A 25,494-nucleotide genomic window follows, 5' to 3' on the forward strand; every position below is an offset into this window, starting at 1 on the left:
AGCAGCGAATTTCAAATGCTTTCCAGTTAACCAATGAAAGAGTTGGGAGGAAAGGGAAAAACATTGCACCTTCCTATTTATGACCAGATGGATCCTTTATCTAATATTCGAGTTCATTGGGCCTATCTATTGCTATTCTGTATATAGCATCAATTTATGGCGCAAGCACCGTGAAGAGACAAGTCAGGGAGGAGAGAATGACTCTATCCAAATTAGATTAATAGATGGTGGAACAGTTAGGGTAGAGTTGATAGCTGTTTGTGGAGTCATAGGAAATTCACAGATGATGCCGTAACTCTTGAGGAAACCAGTGGCCACACTTTACGTCCAGTAACTGTTGACCAGTAAATAAGTTTGGAGCTGCTTCTAATCTTGTACAATCCTAATGCACAACAAGGCCTTGTACATTATGACCATACTGTATGGCTCATGAAACCTTCTTTACATCTAGAAGAACACAAGATGGCAGGTATAATTATGCTCTTACTGTGTTGCAGAGTCCTGAATATTGTTATTGCTGTATTAAAGGACATTTCTCCAGGAAGTTATATGCTAGACAAGAATGCATGTTCCATGTCTTCTTGGCTGAAAGTGCATGTACAAGAGCTGGAGTCCACAATGAGACAGTACAGTAATTACTTTCACATACCCTGGAATCATGTTTTCTCTGCAGCCAATAGTTACATCATATCCTAGAGAAATTGGATTGGAATATTCCTTCCTCTGCCATCCTTCACCACAAGGATAATTCCTGAACTTCACAGTATATTGGAGGCAGCTTTCTAAACTTGGAACATTGCATCCAGCTTTAAATGCACTTACTAATTTAATCCAGATGTAATGTGAGCGGATGTCTTTTACAAACTCCACAGTTGTGCGGGCTAAAGCTTCTCTTATTTTCTGGATTGGGCAGAGACATTTATAGGCATAATTTACGGTGGAATTCAAACACTTGTAGAGTGCAGGTGAAAGTTATACACAAGAAGTTGTGCGGGTGCAGCGGTGTAATGCTGTTGAAGCTCTGAATGGCTCATGATTGTCAGCGTTTCAGCATTTTCAGGCAATGAAAAAGTGGCAGTTGACTGAGGCTTTAGTTTCTCATAGTTTATAATTATCATTCTATTATATGTTATTAAAGAAAACTGTCACCATAAAAATGCAGTGGAAGTGTAAACTCTCATGTGTCGTCAGATGAGTTCTCTGGCAGCTTTCTGCAGCAGCTATGTACTGTGAAACGTAGAAGGTTGCAAAAATAAAAAAAATAGCATTTCAAAAAATGTTCTAAATCAATAATCAAATGGCTCTGAAGGTATCTATGGCCTTTAAGGTTGTTGTGGATTTGTGAGAAGCTACGGTCTGTAGACCTGACCCTTTTCCCTGTTATGTCATGTCTGGGGTCTCTTACTCATCCCCCTACTAAGCCACGTTCATCGTATGTGTGACTCATCATTATGTATGTTCTTTTGGTTTAGGCTTTATTGCAAACCTCACCTTACAGAGGGAGTTCTTTCCAGATGAAGAAGATGAGACTGGAGCAGCCAAAGCATTAATGCGTCTCCAAGACACCTACAGGCTCGATCCAGATGTCATAGCGAAGGGAAGACTTCCAGGTTTGTGCTGCAAATTAGTTCTCATATGACATGAGCACTTTACTTGCTGAATGTTACTTACATTAGTGGTTAAATGTTTCCAAAATATGGAATTCCCCCTATGGCTTAGTTTTTCACGCTTTGAAGTGATTCTTTATCCTTATGCTACTAAGATGTAGATTACACGTCAGAATCGATAACGTCAGTTATTAATACCTTTTACATTGTTTAGTGCAACATAGCAGAGTAGAATTTGTGTAAACTTGTAAAGCTGGCACAGATATAGTAAATGGTCCACCAAGTACAAGGATAAATCATCCATATAGTGGCCAGAGAAACAGTGCAAGCAGTGCTCAGGTCGCCGATCCCACCATGTACTACTGGCATAATGGTGGCAAGTTCCTGGGACTGTTAAAAGGGTTGTCCCATGAAAAATATCCTACAGTTTTCAAACCAGTACCTTTTTGTAATTGCATGTAATTAAAATTTTGTATTGCCAATGAGTTATCCAATAAAATGTATCTGTATAGCACCACCTGCTATTCCTTTCCTTTCTCTGTCCAGTTCGCTGAGCGGTCGCACATGCTCCCTTCCATCCTTTAACTACCACTAGCAATATCCACTGTTAGGTACAGGACATGGCCCAGAGCTACTAGTTTTGAAATAAATCTAGCAGACTAATGAATAGGGGATCTCTGGATCCATGTGAGGTACAGGGCTGGTGCTATCTTTGTTAGACAGTAGCCCACCTATTTTATCATGGTGGTACTCATACCTGTGTTTTGTAACTTCATTTTTTTTTTTATGTTGGAAAAAGTTGAGTGTTTTTCAGCAGGATCAACTCTTTTGAACCAGGTACACTCCCTGGTAGGGTTGTCCCTGCTGATTAAAATGATAGTTGTCTTGTGGTAATTGGTATTGGTGTCACCAATAATAATAGTCCGTTCTTCTTTATGCAAATTATGGTTTTGTGCACCAAGGGATGAGGCCTAGATCTTCTCTGCACCTGAGCTTCTCCACTGCTGGCTTTGCTCTTTGGTGCACTGAATAATTTGGTGCACTGCATTTGCATAACCAATATTTTTTTTTTTCACAACCCATTCAGGTATTACTTTGATCAGCAAGATCAACCCGACCAGACAGTAATGCTAATTTAATAGGGTTGATATGGCTGATTGGTCATTTATTTGTACAATAACTTAAACAGCACCTTTCAGTGCCCATGGTATTCCAATCAGTTTCTATGCCAGTCAGCACCTGGTAGCTGCTCTTTGGATTTCTATGCATAATTTCTTTCAAGTTGTTGCAGTTGGAAACAGCAGTTACATGACACTATTCATTCAGACAGAACAACTTTGTTCTAATGGAGTTCCCAAAATGCACTGCTGTGTGATAATTGATAGTAGATAGTATTCTCATTTTAGCTGTAGAAGTAAATGGAATGGAAAACACAGTGGGGGAGATTTATCAAACATGGTGTAAAGTAGAACTTGCTTAGTTGCCCATAGCAACCAATCAGATTCCACCTTTCCAATTAAAGGTGGAATCTGATTGGTTGCTATTTGCAACTAAGCCTGTTTTCCTTTACAGTTTACACTAGTTTTAAATAAATATACCCCGTGTACTGTAGCTCATAATGAGAATAGGATAAGTATTTATTCAGATGGTATGAATGTGAATACTCCTCTTTTCTGTGTGAAATAAAGTGTGAGGTCCTATTCTAATTTTTAGTAATATATATTATAGAATAAGTTAACTGACAGTTGAAGACTTCTTTGAGGGATTTTCTTGTATCTAGTACAGCAGCTGTGAAGAGGACTGCTCTACAGTTTAAGAAACCATGATTTTCCTGCAAAAACCTCAGCCGCCTGTTACTGATGGAGGTCCCAGAGCTTAGACCCTGCAGATCACAAGCATAGGATGTTAAAGGGGTTGTAATTTATCATGTATAGAAAGTTAATACAAGGCATTTACTAATGTATTGTGATTGTCCATATTGCTTCCTTTGCTGTCTGGATTCCATACACTGCTCATTTCCATGGTTATGACCACCTTGTAATCCAGCAGTGGTGGTCGTGCTTGCACACTATAGGAAAAAGTGTTGGCCTCTCTGGTGGCTGGAACAATGGGAGTGCACATAGGCTGGCGATTTTATATATATATATTTCCTATAATGTGCAAGCGCGGCCACCGCTGCTGGATTGCAGGGTGGTCGTAACCATGGAAATCAAGTGTATAATGTGATAGAAAATTGAAGTAAGCCGGCAAAGTAGGCAAAATGGATAATACCAAAACATTAGTAAGTGCCTTGTATTAACTTTCTGTACATTATAAATGCTGTTTGCTGAAGTGAGACAACCCTTGTAAAGTTATATTCCAGGAAAAATGTTTAAAGACAATATGCACAAAAAATGACTCTAATGCAGAGAACAATAGGGATAGGAAGAGAATTGTACTAAAAGAATTTAGTAACTATTGTTTTGGGGCCTTTTTTTTTTTTCTCTCAAAATTTTAGGCACTGAATTTGTTTCTTCCTTATCCGTGGATGATTGCTTTGGCATGGGGAAAATCGCCTACAATGATGGTGACTATTACCATACTGTTCTATGGATGCAGGAAGCTCTAAAGCTGCTGGATGAAGGGGAAGAGTCCACTATAGCTAAAGTGGATGTTCTAGACTATCTTAGTTACACTGTTTTTCAGCTTGGAGACATCCATAGGGCGATAGAGCTCACAAGAAGACTGCTAGCACTAGGTGAGTATGTTTGATATTTGATGTATACAGGTGGATTCAGCTCAGTTTATTCTGTGGACTTCTTTCCCTCTGCTGAGCTATTCTGAGGATTGAGCATACTGTACTAATAGAGCTGGAGCTACTACTCTTTTGCTGCTGTGTGACTTAAAGGCGTTATCCAACCCCTATAATGACCCCCCCCCCCCCCCCCCAATGCCCAAATGCCCATGCCACTCATATAGATTATACTTACCCTGCTCCCCGGCACCCACGTCACTCCTGCTCCCCGCGTGGCCGCAGATGCATCTCCTCGTCGTGGATCAAAATATCCGTCGACAGGGAGGAGCCTCCCTACCATCGAGGTTGGTGCTAGGGTGGCTCGTCCCCTCACGGCCTGCTATTGGTTGCTCAACCCTTTCCCGGATGTTTTGATCTGCGCGATGGGGAGGTGCAGCGGTGGCCGCCCGGGGATCAGAAACTATGCAAGTGCCGGGGAGCGGCGTAAGTATATTCTATCTGAGGGGCCTGGGCATGGGGGGGGTCATTTAAGCTAGATTTTCATCGCTAGATGTTTGGGTTGATTATCGAGAACAGTGTTTGTGCTCGATAATCTGCCCTTCTAAAGGTGCTGCAGATCACCTGATGAATGAGCAAAATGTTTGTTCATCGGGTGAAATTTCTAAGGTGCGGACACCTCATTCCCAGGCAGCAGACCATGCTCTCATACTGTGGAGGTAATCGCTCCATGTGAATGCGGCACCTCACCTCCACTTAACGAGCAGCTGATTATTGGGCAGGAACCCTTCCATCTCGAAAATCAACTGCTCTTCGCAGGTTCTAAATGGTCCTTTATATTTTTGTGCCATGTTGTATAACTAAATGGGGGAAATGTATCAAAACTGTTGCAAAGAAAAAGTGGAACAGTTGCCCATAGCAACCAATCAAATTCCATTTTTCATTCTCAGAGGCCCTCTATAAAATGTAAGGGGTTGTCAAGGATTTTTTTTATAACCCCCGCCCCAAGAGTATATGTTTAAAAAAAATATATATATACTTAATTGTATCCGGCAGCTCTGTTGCTCTCAGGCTGTGTTCACTGGACCTCCACTCCCTGCGTATGAGGTTCTGTACAGTGGACAGAGTCATGTGCACGCCTGCAGCCAATGACTGGGTTCAGTGGTAATCTGTCCCCAAGCGGCACGTCACTGCTGGGTAATGTCATCACTGAGGCCACAAAAAACAAGGGTACATAACTCCAGCACCAATTCCATAAAAATTGTGAATCCTTTATTGAAAAATTATTAAATAGGTTGCATAGAACAGTTTAGATGCTGATATGTTTCAGACATGGTGTCCTTCCTCACTGCTTTAACCCTTTCATGACCAAGGGTCATTGATGCCCCAATATCCAGGTCAAAATTTACAAATCTGACATGCGTCACTTTATGTGGTAATAGCTTTGGAACACTTTTACTTATCCACGCCATTCTGAGATTGTTTTCTCGTGACACATTGTACTTCATGATAATCATATATTTGAGTCAATATACCGTATTTTTCGCCGTATAAGACGCACTTTTTCTTCCCCCAAAATGGGGGAGAAATGCCTCTGCGTCTTATACGGCGAATGCAGTCAGTTTTACATCGCTGGCAGCGATGTAAAGCGAGCGGGGACTCGGGGGGGGGGGGGGGGGGGGACGGGGAGGAGTAGCTGGGGCCGGCAATAGCGGCGGGGCGGTGCAGTCACTGTACTAAAGGCCCGCCCCGCCGCTCCGGTGTACTAATAAAATATGTCATATTCAATTAATGGTTATTAAATATGCCCCTTTATGTCTAATAGTACCTTAAATCCTAAGCGCATCCGTACAATGCAGGCAGGGCGGGCGGCAGCGTAACTCCCTGATGTCACGTGCCTGCGCCGCCTACTTTATGAATGAAGCAGGCGGCGCAGGCAAGTGACGTCAGTGAGTGACGCGCCGCGCCGGCTGCCCGGCCTGCCGGCATTGTACTGAAGCGCTTAGGATTTAAGGTACTTTTAGGAATAAAGAGGCATATTTAATAACTATTAATTGAATAAGACATATTATATTAGTATACTGGAGCGGCGGGGGATCTGTGGATGGCACAGTTATGGGCTGGGAGGGTCTGTGGATGACACATGTATAACAGTGCCATCCACAGATCCCCCGCCTGTAACAGTGCCAGCCACAGATCCCCCTGTAACAGTGAAAGCCACAGATCCCCCCATAACAGTGTCCGTCATCCACAGATCCCCCCATAACAGTGTCCGTCATCCACAGATCCCCCCATAAGTGTCCGTCATCCACAGATCCCCCCATAAGTGTCCGTCATCCACAGATCCCCCCATAAGTGTCCGTCATCCACAGATCCCCCCATAAGTGTCCGTCATCCACAGATCCCCCCATAAGTGTCCGTCATCCACAGATCCCCCCATAAGTGTCCGTCATCCACAGATCCCCCCATAAGTGTCCGTCATCCACAGATCCCCCCATAAGTGTCCGTCATCCACAGATCCCCCCATAAGTGTCCGTCATCCACAGATCCCCACATAAGTGTCCGTCATCCTCAGATCCCCCCCATAACAGTGTCAGTCATCTACAGATCCCCCCCCATAACAGTGTCCGTCATCCACAGATCCCCCCATAACAGTGTCCCTCATCTACAGATCCCCCCATAACAGTGTCCGTCATCCACAGATCCCCAGTAATAGGGCCATCCACAGACCACCTAGTTCCAAACCCACAGCACACCTTTTGGTTAAAAATATTTTTTTTCTTATTTTCCTCCCCAAAAACCTAGGTGCGTCTTATACGGCGAAAAATACGGTATTTCACCTTTATTTATGAAAAATTCCAAAAATTTACCAAAAATGTGGAAAAATTCACAATTTTCCAAATTTCAATTTCTCTGCTTCTAAAACAGAAAGTCATACCTAATAAAATATTTATTACTTAACATTCCCCATATGTCTACTTTATGTTGGCATCATTTTGGAAATGTCATTTTATTTTTTTAGGACGTTAGAAGGCTTAGAAGTTTAGAAGCAATTCTTACAATTTTTAAGAAAATTTCCAAAACCCACTTTTTAAGGACCAGTTCAGGTCTGAAGTCACTTTGTGGGGCCTACATAGTGGAAACCCCCATAAATGACCCCATTGTAGAAACTACACCCCTCAAGTTACTCAAAACTGATTTTACAAACCTTGTTAACCCTTTAGGCGTTCCACAAGAATTAAAGGAAAATGGAGATGAAATTTCTAAATTTCACATTTTTGGCAGATTTTCCATTTTATAAAAAAAAAAAATCTTTAACACATTGAGGGTTAACAGCCAAACAAAACTCAATATTTATTACCCTGATTCCGCGGTTTACATAAACACCCCACATGTGGTCGTAAACTGCTGTACGGGCACACGGCAGGGCGCAGAAGGAAAGGAATGCCATACGGTTTTTGGAAGGCAGATTGTGCTGGATTGGTTTTCTGAACGCCATATGTTTTTTATTTTTCTGCCGATCGTCTTGTGCAGGGGCTCGTTTTTTGCAGAAAGTGTTGAGGTTTATATTGGTACCATTTTTGGGTACATAGGATTTTTTGATCATTCATTATTACACTTTATGGGGCAAGGTGACGCAAAAATTAGCTGTTTTGGAACAGTTTTCATTTATTTATTTTTACAGCGTTCATCTGAGGAGTTAGGTCATGTGATAGTTTTATAGAGAAGATCGTTACGGACGTGGCAATACCTAATATGTATACTTATTTATTTTAGTTTTACACAATAATAGCATTTCTAAAACCAAAAAAATGATGTTTTAGTGTCTCTATAGTCTGAGAACCATAGCTTTTTTATTTTTCGGGCGATTGTCTTAAATAGGGTATCATTTTTTGCGGGACGAGGTGACGGTTTGATTGGTACTATTTTGGGGGTCATACGCCTTTTTGATCGCTTGCTGTTGCACTTTTTGTGATGTAAGGTGACAAAAATTGCTTTTTTTTTTTACACTTTTTATTATTTTTTTTTATGGTGTTTATCGGACGGGGTCTATCATGTGATATCTTTATAGAGACGGTCGTTACAGACGCGGTGATACCTAATATGTGTCGGTTTTTTATTTTTCTTTTTTTTGGGAAAAAAAGGCTTTTTTTTTATTTTACATTTTTATTTATTTATTTTTTACTTTGATTTTTTTTTTTCACATTTAATTTTTTTTATCAAGTCCCTCTTGGATCATGAAGATCCAGTGGGGCTGATGGCTGTACTATACTTTGCAATGCTCTTGCATTGCAAAGTGTAATACATTCAGATGCCCTGTAAATGGCAACAGCGGACGCTTTTGCAAAGCGTCCGGTTGCCAGGGCAACCATCGGGGCTGCCATCGCAGCGCAGCAGCCCCGATGGTGGAGAGAGGGAGCACCCCAGCATAGAGCTGACACTCTGATGATGGCGGCGGTTTAGAAATGGAGCCGCCGCCATCAAACACAGCAGGGGGGCAGACCGAGTGGGGAGGGGGGCTGGAAATTGTCACGGCCAGCAGGAGGGGGCACTGGAGGACACATGGGGCACAGATGGAGGGGCACTGTGGACATGGAGATGCTGGACAGATCGGCACAGATCGGGTGGCGCCTGCACGGATCGGGGTGGGGGGGGGGGCACGAGGACACTGATTTCAGGCTCTGATCTGCAGAGCGCAGATCAGAGCCTGAAACCGGCATTTTTTCACTGCCGCGATCCGATTGGTTAGTCTGCACAGACTAACCAATCGGATCGATTGTCGGCAAGGGGCCACTCTGATTGGTCCCTTGCCGGCATTACTGCACTGTATGCTGTCCGTGACAGCATACAGGGCAGGGGCAGAAGCTTTAATCCAAGCGCTTTGCAGCGCTTGGATTAAAGAGCTGCCAGAACGTATATATACGTGGTAGCTGCACGGGGTATGTGCAGCTATCACGTATATATACAGATTGCGGTCGTGAAGGGGTTAAACAAGCAATCTGATCATTTTTTTATCGGAAACTCCTCCACCTTTCCTCTGCATCAGTTTTTAAAAATATCTCCATTTGTTCCTAGGCCCAAACCATTTCTATGGAAACTCATACGTCACTTCCTGTCATGTGACATGCATGCACCTTTTGCCTCCTTCTTGCATCCTAATGGTTGAACATAAGTGAAGGTGTGACATTTAGGGTACTTTCACATATGCGTTTTTCTTTTCCGGCATAGAGTTCCATCCTAAGGGGCTCTGTACCAGCAAAGAACTGATCAGTTACAGTCCTGATCAAAATTTTAAGACCACTTGAAAAATGGCAAAAAAAATCATATTTAGCATGGCTGGATCTTAACAAGGTTCCAAGTAGAGCTTCAACATGCAACAAGAAGAAATGGGAGTGAGACAAAACATTTTTTGAGTATTTAATTTAATTTAATTTAATTTAATTTAATGAAAACAACGAATAAACTGAAACAGGCTATTTTCCAGGACGTCCCTCCATGACAGCACCCACTGGAGGAAGTCCTATTGGATCTCTGTAGGGACAGGAAGCGAGAGAGGTTAAAAGGCCCCTCCCCACCCCTCTTACCAGTGTTCTTCCTGTCCCTACAGTGATAGGAGCAGAGAGGAGTATCCCTGCTTTGTTAGTGGGGAGTAATATGGGCCGAGGCTGGTCGGGGGGCTTATGCCTCTCCTCTTCAGCCTCATATGGGGCCTAAAGCTAGCACCTCTCGGGGAAGGGGTCCCCTAGCATTCCCGGTACCTGTTTCTGGAGGCCGCGGTATTGGGACGCTGTAGCCGCTTCTCCTACGGGAGCTCTGGGCGCAGTGTCGACTCTGGGCGCTCTTCTCCATGTCACCGGAAGTGACGCAGAGAAGACCGGAAGCTAATGGCGGCGCGCATCCATGCTGGAGGCCTCGGGATTCTGAGGCCTCGCATGAGGGGTCGACTCTTCTTAGAATGAGTCCCCCAGAAGAGGAGGCGGAGCCGAGCGGTATCGAGGGCAGGGCCAGGATGGTAAGTCCATTTAAAAATGGTGGTGTAAACTGCATGCAGCACACATCATGGAGGCCCAGGTATCTGTGAAGCAAGACGCTACTGCAGACCGCCTCGTCCAGGGAAATGTAAGTGAGGTCCTACATATTTAGTGTTACACTGGCAGGCCCTGTTTATATATCTTCCTCTCCCCCTTGTGTTTTAAGGTGGAAAGGGAGGCTGGTCACAAACCTCATGGTGACTCCAAGAAAAGAGCAAAAAAAATGCGGGACCTGCACCAAGAAGCTGGCAGAGTCATACAAAAAGGCCCTATGCACATATTGTCTGCCAAAAATATTAAAGGAAGAACAACCATCCTTTCTGGCAGAATTAAGAGCAATAGTGAGGGAAGAAGTACAGGCGGAAGGAGTGAGTCAGCCCCCGTCCCTTCCGGCCCCCTCTTTCCTGACGGTCCCCTCTTCCCCCACCGGCTAAACGTCCAAGAGTACAGTTGGACTCTGACTCAGAGGAGGAACCAGCGTATTATTCTGACGAGTTGGAGGAAGATCATACCCCCTCCTTAGCGGAGGTGGCTAGGAGATTCCGGTTTTCGGCTGAGGATCTGGATCCGCTTCTGACATCGGTTAGACAGACTATGGCGGTAGAGGAAGAAGAACAGACGCGCGCCGTACAGGACGAAATGTTTGGCGGTCTAAGAGCTAAGAAAAGGAAACTCTTTCCCGTCAATGCTAACCTGAGCTATCTAATTAAAGATGAATGGGAAGAGGGTGACAAGAGGCTTTATGTGCCTTGGGAATTCAAGAACAGGCTGATCTTTAACCCAGAGGAAACAAAACTTTGGGACGAAATGCCAAAGTGGATATTCAGGTGGCCATGGTGGTGAAGAAAACTTCCATACCCTTTGAGGATTCCTCACAGTTAAAGGATCCTATGGATCGCAAGATGGATGGGCTTTTAAAGAAAGCATGGGAATCATCAGCGGCCTCTATAAATACGAATATTGCGGCTACCTCTGTGTCCCGGGCCATGGCTGGATCAGCTAGAAAATCATCTTAGGATGAAAACATTTAGAGAAGAAATTCTAGAGTCCTTACTGTTGTTGAAGATGGAGGCTTCTTTCATGGCGGATGCCTCTGCAGAATCGATTAGGTTCGCGGCAAGAAATGATGCGTTCACAAACACGACAAGACGAGCCCTCTGGCTCAAATCTTGGACAGGGGACATAGCTTCAAAAAATAAGCTTTGTGCAATCCCCTTTACTGGGGCTTATCTTTTTGGTCAGGTCCTTGACTCCTTCCTAGAAAGTGCGGCTGACAAAAAGAAAGGCTTCCCAGAGGAAAAAGTAAAGAAGCCCCAGCCCTTTCATAAACCCTCTAAACAGTTTCCAATCTCACAGAGGGGAAAAGGTAAGACGGGGAGATGGAGCTACCCTAAAGTAGGTAGAGGACGGAGTTTCCTATTCAACCCATCTACCAGCACAGACAAGCAATGACATCAGGCCAGTCGGGGGCAGACTCAGTTTATTCTGGGAGTCCTGGACGCGGGTCACTCAGAATCAGTGGATTCTCAGTACAATCCGAGAGGGAGTGAAAATAGAGTTTCGCGGTCCACCCCCGCGGAGATTCCTGATAACAACAGAATTTCAGTCCGCAGAGCAAAAAAATCAACTATGTCTCGACTTAAGGAAACTGTTAGATCTAAATGCTATAATACAGGTTCCAGAGGAACAGAAAGGCTTGGGTCATTATTCAAGACTTTTCCAGATAAAAAAAACAGACAGGTCCTTCAGGACGATTATCAACCTGAAGTCCCTGAACAAGTCTTTAGTATACCACAAATTCAAGATGGAGTCTATAAAGTCATCAATCCCACTAATATCGGTAGGGGATCTCTTATGTACCATGGACTTAAAGGATGCCTACTATCACATCCCAATACATCCACTCTACCAGCAGTATCTCAGGTTTGCGGTCAACCAGGAGGGTACAATTCTCCATTACCAGTTCCATTGCCTACCCTTTGGAATATCCTCGGCACCTCGCATTTTCACGAAAGTAATTACAGAAGTAGTGGCATACTTAAGACAACAACAGATAAAGATCATCCCGTAGCTAGACGATTTCCTTCTGATTGCAGAGACAAGACAGAGTCTACAGAGCAGTGTCCAACAGACCCTTGCCCTTTTTCAAGGATTTGGGATGGATAATAAATTATGCCAAGTCGGACCTAGTTCCGAGTACCAGGAAACAGTTCTTGGGAGTCATCTTAGACTCAGAGAAACAACATTCCTTTCTTCCACTATTAAAACGGGAAAAGATGAGGGAGAAGATAAAATCCTTTCAGAAGAGAAGGGACCATACCCTAAGAGAATCTATGCAGGTTCTGGGGTTAATGACATCTTGTATATCAGTCATACCATGGGCTCAGTACCATTCCAGAATCCTACAGAACAATTCTGAGCGCATCGGACAAAAACCATCAATCCTTGAACTCAAAAATAATTCTATCAAGGCAAATCTAGATTCTCAATCGTGGTGGACCAACCCAAAAAACCTAAGGAAGGGGGTCGCCTGGAATCTTTCTCCATCCATAGTAATTACTACAGACGCAAGCCAGTGGGGATGGGGAGCCCATCTAAAAGATCAATTCTTTCAGGGGAGATGGTCCAGTCTCGACAGTCGCAGATCCTCAAACTTCAGAGAGCTGAAAACAGTATGGGAGACCCTGAAGAGGGCAGAACAGATTCTCTCCAACCACCACATCAAAATCCTATCGGACATCATGACGACGGTATGCTACCTGAAACGTCAAGGGGGAACCAGGAACCCTAATCTTCAAGGATTATCAGACCAAATATTTTGTTGGGCGGAGAAAAAGGTGCTCTCAGTTTCAGCAGTCCACCCAAGAGGAGTAGAAAACTCCACCACCGACTTCCTAAGCAGACACAGGCTCAACCCGGGTGAATGGTCTTTAAACAAGGAAGTGTTTGCAGATCTGCCATCAGTGGGGATTCCCACAAGTAGACCTTTTTGCGGCAAGAGAAAACACCAAGTTTAACATTTTTTTTTTTTTTTCTCTCTGAATCCAAGAGACAACCCTCTGGGGGTAGACGCCCTGTCCCAGGATTGGGACATGGAACTGGGGCACGCGTTTCCTCCTTTCCCCCTGATTCCAGCGGTAACCTCTCTCGCTTCCTGTCCCTACAGAGATCCAATAGGACATCTTCCAGTGGGTGGTGTCATGTCGGACTCCTGGAAAGCCATTTACCGGTAAGACTTTTTAGCTGATCAAAAGACCTCACCTCAAAAAAAAAAAAAAATAATAAATACCCCCCCCAAAAAAAAAAAAGAAATCTAACTTCCAAACATGAACTCAGTAATGAGTAGCTCCGCCGTTATTGTTGATCACTTCAAAAATCAGTTTCAGCATGCTTGATGCAAGCGTTTCCATGAGGTGAGTGGGAACATTTCTCCAAGTGGTGAGACGGCCGCACGAAGACTACTGTCTGGAACTGTTGTCCATTTTTGTAAACTTCCCTTGCCATCCATCCCCAAAGGTTCTCAATTGGATTTAGTTCAGGGGAACACGCAGGATGGGCCAAAAGAGTAATGTTATTCTCCTGGAAGAAGTCCCTTGTCCTGCGGGCATTGTGTACTGTAGCATTGTCCTGTTGAAAAACCCATTCGTTACCACACAGACGAGGGCCCTCAGTCATGAGGAATGCTCTCGGGTGGGATCTGCTTGTCATGCCAGTAACGTTGGAAACGATCAGGACCATCAAGATGAAAAAAAATTTTCCTCATCAGAGAATACAATTTTCTTCCACCTTTGACTGTCCCATGTTTGGTGCTCTCTTGTAAAGTCCAAACGAGCAGACGTTTTTAGTTTTTTAAGCCCTTCAGTCTCCAATGCCGTCTGGTTATGGGGCTGCAGTCAGCACCAGTAAGGGCCTTAATTTGGGTCGAGCATCGTCCAGTGTCTTGACGGACAGCCAATTGGATCCTCTGGCTCAATGCTGGTGACATTTTTGTTGACTTTTTTGTTCCATAACCCTCAGGATCATTTAAGATTTAAGATTTTTTCATTTAATTCCAAATTACTGTCTTACTGCGTCCCATCTCAGCAGCGATGACGCGCTGTGAGAGACCCTGCTTATGCAGTTCAACAACCCGACCACGTTCAGAGAGAGTTTTTCTTTTTCCTTTGCCATCACAACGTGTGAGTACCTGACAGAAAATGACAATGAATCCACATCTTTGCACAGATTTGGCCTTTTAAAGGCATGTGGTCCTAAACTTTTGATCACCTGAAAAACAGCCTGTTTCAGTTTATTCATTGTTTTCATTAAATTGAATGCTCAAAAAATGTTTTGTCGCACTCTCATTTCTTCTTGTTGCATGTTAAAGCTCTACTTGGAACCTTGTTAAGATCCAACAATATAAAATATGATTTTTTGCCATTTTTCAAGTGGTCTTAAACTTTTGATCAGGACTGTATATCACCATGCATTCTGAATGGAGATTAAGGCTACTTTCACACTTGCGGCAGGACAGATCCGGCAGGCTGGTCTCCCTGTCGGATCAGTCCTTCCGCTGTTTCACCGTATCGCCGGACCGCCGCTCCGTCCCCATTGACTATAATGGGGACGGGGGCTGAGCTCCGGCGCAGCATGGCGGTGCACGGCGAAAGCTGCCGAACTAAAAAGTCCTGCAATGGCTTTGCCAACTCTTTAATTGATCTGTTCTTGCAATGCATTTTTAAGACTGATCAGTCTTAAAATGCAATCCGTTTGCATGCGTTTTGCCAGATCCGGCTGGCAGTTCCGGGGACGGAACTGCTTGCCGGATCACTCTGCCGCACGTGTGAAAGTAGCCTTAGACATGTTTTCATCAATGCCTTTTTATGGATCCATGCATGTGGCAAGTTTGAGTCAGATTTCCAATTCTTCTTCATAGCCTTAGGTTATGTTCAAACTACCGTCATGGGTAGATTTTGTGTTTGTATTTTGGCTATTGTACTGAAGGTAATTACAAGGGTTTTCGTAGATTTTAATATTGAGGATTTATCCTTTTGATGGGTAATCAGCATCTGGTCGGTTGGGGTCTGACATCTAGGACCCCTGCTGATCAGTTGTTTGAGAAGGCTCCTGTGAGTGCTGCAGCTTACCAAGAACAGTGCCGTACACAGTATAGCGGCTGTGCCTGCTACCTATCCTGAGGATCGGTCATCAGTATTAAAATCTCAGAAGACCATTTAAATATTTACCAATATTACCAGCTGCCAGCCTTGTGGGAGAGTGCGGAATGCCATTCTGCTACTGGCAAAAGCTGTTAGGGGAGTTCAATGTGAAGCACTGTATATAAATCCATATGTAATTGGCTCTCCTTGGCTTCAGATGGCCAGAGTTGTATGGCTTTCTGTAGGGAAGCAGCAAATTTGTAGTCCTATATAGGTAGTTGATGAAATTAAAGGGATTCTGTCACCTCGTTTTAGGTTATAGAGCTGCCGACATGCGCGGCTAGATCGCTGCTAGCATGTCCGCAATATACCTGTTCTATAGCTCTGTGTGGTTTTATTGTGCTTAAAAATTATATATATATATATATATATATATATATATATATATATATATATATATATATATATATATATATATATATATATATATATATATATATATTTTTTTTTTTATATTAAAGCAAAAGAAGGCAGCACTCCAGATGGTAATGAAAAGGTGGATGGTTTATTCACTCATCAGCAACGTTTCAGCTCTCTCTATGGAGCCTTTTTCCAGCTGAGTAACGTGCAAATCAGCATATATAAATAGTGCAAGTGATTAACAAAGTATAAATTGATACATCATATAATAAAGTGCAAATGCATAAAAATGACAACCATATTGCAAATACAGTACATATATCATCGTGGTTCCATATAGCAGCAATATAAAGTATTGAAAATTCCATAGTGCAATAAATATGATATAAAATCACAAAAGATACATAATTGCTAATCAAAAGTGACAAGTGAACAGGTGTGTTTAGCATAATAAGTAAATAAAGAAGTTAAAAACCTTTGAATGGATCACTTAAGGCAGGGTAGACAATGTGGGAACTGTTGGCGTCCGGAACAGAGAACGGCACATGCGCCGCTCCAACCGCTATCGCGAGATTCACAAAGGTAGCACGGAGCGTACAAACCACATCAAAAATGGCTGCTTCTGAACATTAGTTCCGGGCGCATGTGCATGCCAATACAACCGCCCATGTAGATTTGACAGGTACTTATACATCGCCTGAGCTCCGCAGCATAAAACAGACTAAGCTGATCCAAACATCGGGGACCGGCGGATCAACGTCGGTCACCAATAGGATATCTGTATCTGTAGGATGATACGGTGGTCACACCGTTAAAATCCCACAGTCCAGAGTGACAGCAAATCCGCTCAATGTCACTCACAGCAGTGAAGTGGGCAGGATCCACTATGTGTGTCCAAAAACCACTGTCCGCTGAAGAGACACGCATTGGGGCTCATAGTATATCAATATTTTGTTTGTAATAGATGTGACAGCATCTCCCGTTTGTGTAGATGCCACCCAAGTCCCAAAGGGGGCTAGAGTCGCACCATCGCACAGACAGGGACTGTCCTCAATTATAAATTATATATACTGCACAAAAGCAGGAAAAAGGTTCACCAACAGGATTCCTACAGTCGAATTCCCTTTGTGTCAGAGTTCAGCATTAATAGTGGTAGGATTGCTGCCATAATCAAAAAACATTGGCGAATTCTCACTAGTAACTTTGAGAAAGTGCAGAAGTTTAACCGCTTGCCGCCACGCTAACGCCGAAAGGCGTCATCGCGGCGGCTCTCCCAGGTCACACTAACGCCAATAGGCGTCATCTCGCGTGAGCCGAGATTTCCTGTGAACGCACGCAGGCGCGCGCGCTCACAGGAACGGAAGGTAAGCGAGTGGATCTCCAGCCTGCCAGCAGCGATCGCTCGCTGGCAGGCTGGAGATGTGATTTTTTTTAACCCCTAACAGGTATATTAGACGCTGTTTTGATAACAGCGTCTAATATACCTGCCACCTGGTCCTCTGGTGGTCCCTTTTGTTAGAATCGACCACCAGAGGACTCAGGCAGCTCACTAAAGTAGCACCAAACTACACTACACTACACTACACCCCCCCCCTGTCACTTATTAACCCTTTATAAACCCCTGATCAGCCCATATAGACTCCCTGATCACCCCCTGTCATTGATCACCCCCCTGTCATTGATCACCCCCCTGTCATTGATCACCCCCCTGTCATTGATCACCCCCCTGTAAGGCTCCATTCAGAGGTCTGTATGATTTTTACGGATCCACGGATACATGGATCGGATCCGCAAAACGCATACGGACGTCTGAATGGAGCCTTACAGGGGGGTGATCAATGACAAGGGGGTGATCACGCATATAGACTTCCTGATCACTTCCCTGTCATTGATCACCCCCCTGTAAGGCTCCATTCAGACGTCCGTATGATTTTTACGGATCCACTGATACATGGATCGGATCCGCAAAACACATGCGGACGTCTGAATGGAGCCTTACAGGGGGGTGATCAATGACAGAGGAGTGATCACCCATATAGACTCCCTGATCACCTCCGTCATTGATCACCCCCCTGTAAGGCTCCATTCAGACGTCCGCATGTGTTTTGCGGATCCGATCCATGTATCAGTGGATCCGTATAAAATCATACGGACGTCTGAATGGAACCTTACAGGGGGGTGATCAATGACGGAGGTGATCAGGGAGTCTATATGGGTGATCACCCCTCTGTCATTGATCACCCCCCTGTAAGGCTCCATTCAGACGTCCGCATGTGTTTTGCGGATCCGATCCATGTATCCGTGGATCCGTAAAAAATCATACGGACGTCTGAATGGAGCCTTACAGGGGGGTGATCAATGACAGGGGTGTGATCAATGACAGGGGGGTGATCACCCCATATAGATTCCCTGATCACCCCCCTGTCATTGATCACCCCCTGTAAGGCACCATTTAGACATTTTTTTGGGCCCAAGTTAGCGGAAAGTTTTTGTTTGTTTTTGTTTTTTCTTACTAAGTCTCATATTCCACTAACTTGTGTCAAAAAATAAAATCTCACATGAACTCACCATACCCCTCACGGAATCCAAATGCGTAAATTTTTTTAGACATTTATATTCCAGACTTCTTCTGACGCTGTAGGGCCGCTAAAATGCCAGGGCAGTATAAGTACCCCACATGTGACCCCATTCCGGAAAGAAGACACCCCAAGGTATTCGCTGAGGGGCATATTGAGTCCATGAAAGATTGAAATTTTTGTCCCAAGTTAGCGGAAAGGGAGACTTTGTGAGAAAATACAAAAAAAATCAATTTCCGCTAACTTGTGCCAAACAAAAAAATTCTATGAACTCGCCAGGCCCCTCATTGAATACCTAAGGGTGTCTTCTTTCCAAAGTGGGGTCACATGTGGGGTATTTATACTGCCCTGGCATGTTAGGGGCCCGAAAGCGTGAGAAGAAGTCTGGGATCCAAATGTCTAAAAATGCCCTCCTAAAAGGAATTTGGGCCGCTTTGCGCATCTAGGCTGCAAAAAAGTGTCACACATGTGGTATCGCCGTACTCAGGAGAAGTTGGGGAATGTGTTTTGGGGTGTCATTTTACATATACCCATGCTGGGTGAGAGAAATATCTTGGTCAAATGCCAACTTTGTATAAAAAAATGGGAAAAATTGTCTTTTGCAGAGATATTTCTCTCACCCAGCATGGGTATATGTAAAATGACACCCCAAAACACATTCCCCAACTTCTCCTGAGTACGGCGATACCAGATGTGTGTCACTTTTTTGCCGCCTAGGTGGGCAAAGGGGCACACATTCCAAAGTGCACCTTTCGGATTTCACAGGTCCTTTTTTACACATTTTGATTTCAAACTACTTACCACACATTAGGGCCCCTAGAATGCCAGGGCAGTATAACTACCCCACAAGTGACCCCATTTTGGAAAGAAGACACCCCAAGGTATTCCGTGAGGGGCACGGCGAGTTCCTAGAATTTTTTATTTTTTGTCACAAGTTAGCGGAAAATGATGATTTTTTTTTATTTTATTTTTTTCCTTACAAAGTCTCATATTCCACTAACTTGTGACAAAAAATAAAAAATTCCAGGAACTCGCCATGCCCCTCACGGAATACCTTGGGGTGTCTTCTTTCCAAAATGGGGTCACTTATGGGGTAGTTATACTGCCCTGGCAATTTAGCGGCCCTAATGTGTGGTTAGTAGTTTGAAATCAAAATCTGTAAAAAATGGCCGGTGAAATCCTAAAGGTGCTCTTTGGAATGTGGGCCCCTTTGCCCACCTTGGCTGCAAAAAAGTGTCACACATCTGGTATCGCCGTACTCAGGAGAAGTTGGGCAATGTGTTTTGGGGTGTCATTTTACATATACCCATGCTGGGTGAGAGAAATATCTTGGTCAAATGCCAACTGTGTATAAAAAAAATGGGAAAAGTTGTCTTTTGCCAAGATATTTCTCTCACCCAGCATGGGTATATGTAAAATGACACCCCAAAACACATTGCCCAACTTTTCCTGAGTACGGCGATACCAGATGTGTGACACTTTTTTGCCGCCTAGGTGGGCAAAGAGGCACACATTCCAAAGAGGACCTTTCGGATTTCACAGGCCATTTTTTACACATTTTGATTTCAAACTACTAACCACACATTAGGGCCCCTAGAATGCCAGGGCAGTATAACTACCCCACAAGTGACCCCATTTTGGAAAGAAGACACCCCAAGGTATTTCGTGATGGGCATAGAACAATAAATTTAGCGCAAAATTTATATATGGATGTCGTTTTTTTTTGCTAAATTTTACAACTGAAAGTGAAAAATGTCATTTTTTTGCAAAAAAATCATAAAATTTCGATTAATAACAAAAAAAGTAAAAATGTCAGCAGCAATGAAATACCACCAAATGAAAGCTCTATTAGTGAGAAGAAAAGGAGGTAAAATTAATTTGGGTGGTAAGTTGCATGACCGAGCAATAAACCGCTAAAGTTGTGGAGTGCCGATTTGTAAAAAAGGGCCTGGTCACTAGGGGGGTATAAGCCTGTGGTCCTTAAGTGGTTAAATTGCCACCCTTATGTTCTTATCAACGCAGTCCTAATCTAGGTGATAGACTAGTGAAATCTGACATGGCTCTACAAGGGAGACGTGTGATAGCTACTTTGGTTCTACTCGCAAAGGCTGTTATCCTTGCTATAATTGTATCAATTGTAAACTGATGGTGAGAGGTGACTCTTTTGTGCACCCTACCTCGGGACAGAGGTTCAAGATCAGACAATACTTAACATGAGATTTTTTCCTATGTTATCTATTTGTTGATGTGCCCCTGTGGTCTCCTATACATTGGTGAGACCACATGGGACGTAAAAACTAGTCTTAATCAACACCGTTATTTTATTAGAAAACAAAAAAATGGATCTCCCTGTGTCTAAACATTTCACTGAAGCTAAACACACACAGAATGATTTACGTTTTAGAATCTTAGAGCAAATATCTCCCTCAAGGCGAGGTGGTGATCGAATAAAATGATTGAAAAAACGTGAGCTTTACTGGATCTACACACTTGGCACCTTAAGGCCACATGGTTTAAATGTGGAGTTTAGGGTTGTCTAGACATTGATCATGCATTTTTTCTCCTTGTTTGATGACTTGTATGGAAGACAACATGTGCTATACAATAATAATTATTTTCTTTTTTTTTATAAGATATGACTTTGAAATACAACATACGAATGTTCACATATGGCGACGACTGTAGGAATCCTGTTGGTGATCCTTTTTCCCCTTTTTCCTGCTTTTGTGCAGTATATATAATTTATAATTGAGGACAGTCCCTGTCTGTGCGATGGTGCGACTCTAGCCCCCTTTGGGACTTGGATGGCATCTACACAGACGGGAGATGCTGTCACATCTATTACAAACAAAATATTGATATGCTATGAGCCCCGATGCAGTTTGATCCGTGTCTCTTCAGCGGACAGTGGTTTTTGGACACGCATAGTGGATCCTGCCCACTTCACTGCTGTGAGTGAGATTGAGCGGATTTGCTGTCACTCTGGACTGTGGGATATTAACAGTGTGACCACCGTATCATCCCACAGATACAGATATCCTATTGGTGACCGACGTTGATCAGCCGGTCCCCGATGTTTGGATCAGCTTAGTCTGTTTTATGCTGCGGAGCTCAGGCGATGTATAAGTACCTGTCAAATCTACATGGGCGGTTGTATTGGCATGCGCATGCGCCCGGAAGTAATGTTCAGAAGCAGCCATTTTTGATGTGGTTTGTACGCTCCGTGCTACCTTTGTGAATCTCGCGATAGCGGTTGGAGCGGCGCATGTGCCGTTCTCTGTTCCGGACGCCAACAGTTTCCACATTGTCTACCCTGCCTTAAGTGATCCATTCAAAGGTTTTTGACTTCTTTATTTACTTATTATGCTAAACACACCTGTTCACTTGTCACTTTTGATTAGCAATTATGTATCTTTTGTGATTTTATATCATATTTATTGCACTATGGAATTTTCAATACTTTATATTGCTGCAATATGGAACCACGATGATATATGTACTGTATTTGCAATATGGTTGTCATTTTTATGCATTTGCACTTTATTATATGATGTATCAATTTATACTTTGTTAATCACTTGCACTATTTATATATGTAATTTTGCACATGTTACTCAGCTGGAAAAAGGCTCCATAGAGAGGGCTAAAACGTTGCTGATGAGTGAATAAACCATCCACCTTTTCATTACCATCTGGAGTGCTGCCTTCTTTTTTATCTATACCTGGGACCTTGGTCGCAGGTCCCACAGGAGGATTTTTTTTGCGCCCGCACGTTCTTTTTGTGTGCTGCTTCTCTTTTTTTCATATATATATTTATAAACTCTATATATGACCTAAAGAATTATTAGGAACACCATACTAATACGGTGTTGGACCCCCTTTTGCCTTCAGAACTGCCTTAATTCTATGTGGCATTGATTCAACAAGGTGCTGATAGCATTCTTTAGAAATGTTGGCCCATATTGATAGGATCTTGCAGTTGGTGGAGATTTGAGGGATGCACATCCAGGGCACGAAGCTCCTGTTCCACCACATCCCAAAGATGCTCTATTGGGTTGAGTTCTGGTGACTGTGGGGCCATTTTAGTACAGTGAACTCATTGTCATGTTCAAGAAACCATTTTTAGAGTCTTCAACAGTCCAATTTTGGTGAGCTTGTGCAAATTGTAGCCTCTTTTTCCTATTTGTAGTGGAGATGAGTGGTACCCGGTGGGGTCTTCTGCTGTTGTAGCCCATCCGCCTCAAGGTTGTGCGTGTTGTGGCTTCACAAATGCTTTGCTGCATACCTCAGTTGTAACGAGTGGTTATTTCAGTCAACGTTGCTCTTCTATCAGCTTGAATCAGTCGGCCCATTCTCCTCTGACTTCTAGCATCAACAAGGCATTTTCGCCCACAGGACTGCCGCATACTGGATGTTTTTCCCTTTTCACACCATTCTTTGTAAACCCTAGAAATGGTTGTGCGTGAAAATCCCAGTAACTGAGCAGATTGTGAAATACTCAGACCGGCCCGTCTGGCACCAACAACCATGCCACGCTCCAAAATTGCTTAAATCACCTTTCTTTCCCATTCTGACATTCAGTTTGGAGTCCAGGAGATTGTCTTGACCAGGACCACAACCCTACATGCATTGAAGCAACTGCCATGTGATTGGTTGACTAGATAATCGCAGTAATGAGAAATAGAACAGGTGTTCCTAATAATTCCTTAGGTGTGTGTATGTATGTGTGTGTGTATATATATATATATATATATATATATATATATATATATATATATATGTGTATATGTGTGTGTAAATGACCCTGGTAAGGTGCCCAAGGGGCTGTACTAACCTTCTTCGTTCCCAGCCACGCCCCCTGTGAAGGAGCCCAGCACATCTTGCGTCCTCTGAATCTCCTCCTAGCTCACAGTTAGATCGCTGTAATCTCGTGATGCGAGAGCTCGCGCATGCGCAGTGCCGGTATTGTGTTTCTTCCCTGTGCTGGCATCAGCCTCAGGGAAGAAGCTGCGCATCGCAAGATTACGGCAGTCTAACTGTGAGCTAGGAGGAGATTCGGAGGACGCAGGCGGTGCTGGGCTCCTTCACAAGGGGGCGTGGCTTGGCTCCTTACAAGGTTAGTACAGCCCCTTGGGCTCCTTACAAGGGTAATTTTACATATCTCTAAAATCATTTTTTTAAGCACAATAAAAGCACACAGCCCTATAGAACCGGTATATTGCGGACATGCTAGCGGCGATCTAGCCGTGCATGTCTGCATCTCTATAGGGTAAAAAGAGGTGACAGAATCCCTTTAAGGTTCTCTGTCAGTTTGAAAATGTCCGGAACATAGACACCATCAGTTGTTAAAATGAGGGGACCAAAGCATTTTGGTAATCACTGTCCCCATTTCGTTGCTGTCACAGCAGGTGCAGGAGACTGCCTGATGTTCCAACTGTGGAAAAAGCTGGCAGAGGGGGACAGTTCTCACAGCCAGGGTTTTATGCCCCTTTGTTTCTAAAGGCTGGTGCACTCCGCTCCTGGATCCCCAGCCAATATAAACTTCTGGTGTGTTTCTGTGACAGAGGTTTCAACTCTAATCATTCATTACATCTCTAACCATTCCATTGATGCCAAATTAAATACATTTTATTGTCTGTTCATTTGCCTTTACAGCTTCACTTACAAAATAAATAACTTGGCTCACGTCAACCAAACCAAACTCCACCAAAAGTAATGGAGACACATTTGCTCCTCATCAGTACACAGCAGGGTACTGGTTGGATAAGATGCTTTAGTTGTATCTCAGGGGGAGCAGTGGTTCTCATTGATGAGACCCAGCAGGTGTGTTGATTCTTATTTTCTAGGCCATGGGTAAAAAAAGTATTCAAATTAGCATTTCAGCATAATTGGAGCTCCCCATCTGTAGCTGTTCCAGGGATTCTTGCCTCTCAATGGTCCAGAGCAGGCATCCTCAAACTGCGGCCCTCCAAGCTGTTGCAAAACTACAACTCTCAGCATGCCAGAACAGCCTACAGGTATCGGCCTACAGCAGGGCATTGTGGGAGTTGTAGTTTTCCAACAGCTGAAGGGGCACAGTTTGAGGATGCCTGGTCCAGAGCATGCATTGTTGGCTGGTTGAACTGCCTTTGTTGCAGCTTAATCAAGTACTAACGAGGGTCAAGAGCCCCTTCTTCCTTACGAAGGATGATCTGCTTTGGGTGACATGAGCTAATTTGCCTACTTTTCCCCCATAGAGCATTGCTTTGAAAATAAGTCTTCATAAACCTGCTGTGTTCCTTCCATGAGAACCAGTACCCCCTGAAACTGGTCTGATTCTGTCTAGAATATCGTGTTTGCAGCTTCTGTATTAGCAGTAAATATAACCGTGATCCTCCTATATTCTTCCTTTTTTTTCTTTTCTTTTGCATTATGATCCGCAAACTTTCTTTGTTTTATATTAACATTGAAAATTAAATCATAAACTGCTACATAAGATGGTGCACAAATTTTAGAATAGGTTATTCATAAACATAATAAACTTCTATGTTATTATAATATTGCTCTAATTCATCATTTCTTCCTTATGCTTCTATAGATTCTAGCCATGATCGAGCTGGGACCAATTTGAGATATTTCGAGAGATTACTGGAGAAACAGAGAGCTGAAGGGAAAATTAACAAGACTGCGGATAAGGAACCTTCCACCACAAGTTCTGGCATTTATACCAGACCCCTGGATTACCTGCCTGAGCGAGATACTTATGAAGCTCTCTGCCGTGGAGAAGGAGTAAAAATGGTAACTTATTAACAGGATGATGCTGACCTTTTTAAAAGGGGTTTCCTGGATTTAAATATTCATGACCTATCCTCCAGGATAGGTCGTCAATATCAGATCCACATGGGCACTCCCGCCGATAAGCTGGTTGAAGAGATGGCTGCACTCCATGCATTCGCTTCTTTGTTTACCTGCTTACCGTCGACAGCGCAGCGGCGAGCAGGTCCAAGCTGT

The 25,494-nt window shown here is 43.5% G+C and overlaps 1 protein-coding gene across 5 annotated transcripts in view; it reads left to right on the forward strand.

Annotated features, from left to right (window-relative positions):
• Positions 1-25,494, forward strand: part of P4HA2 (prolyl 4-hydroxylase subunit alpha 2) — a 172,053-nt gene that overhangs the window by 48,833 nt on the left and 97,726 nt on the right. For all 5 annotated transcript variants that reach the window (XM_044280783.1, XM_044280788.1, XM_044280787.1 and 2 more), the window contains 3 exons: positions 1,473-1,610; positions 4,105-4,344; positions 25,082-25,281. In XM_044280783.1, coding sequence (XP_044136718.1) covers positions 1,473-1,610; positions 4,105-4,344; positions 25,082-25,281 — 578 coding nt within the window. The remainder of the gene's footprint in view (positions 1-1,472; positions 1,611-4,104; positions 4,345-25,081; positions 25,282-25,494) is intronic.

This window comes from Bufo gargarizans, chromosome 2, assembly GCF_014858855.1.
Source record: "Bufo gargarizans isolate SCDJY-AF-19 chromosome 2, ASM1485885v1, whole genome shotgun sequence".
In the NCBI taxonomy this organism is placed as follows: domain Eukaryota; kingdom Metazoa; phylum Chordata; class Amphibia; order Anura; family Bufonidae; genus Bufo; species Bufo gargarizans.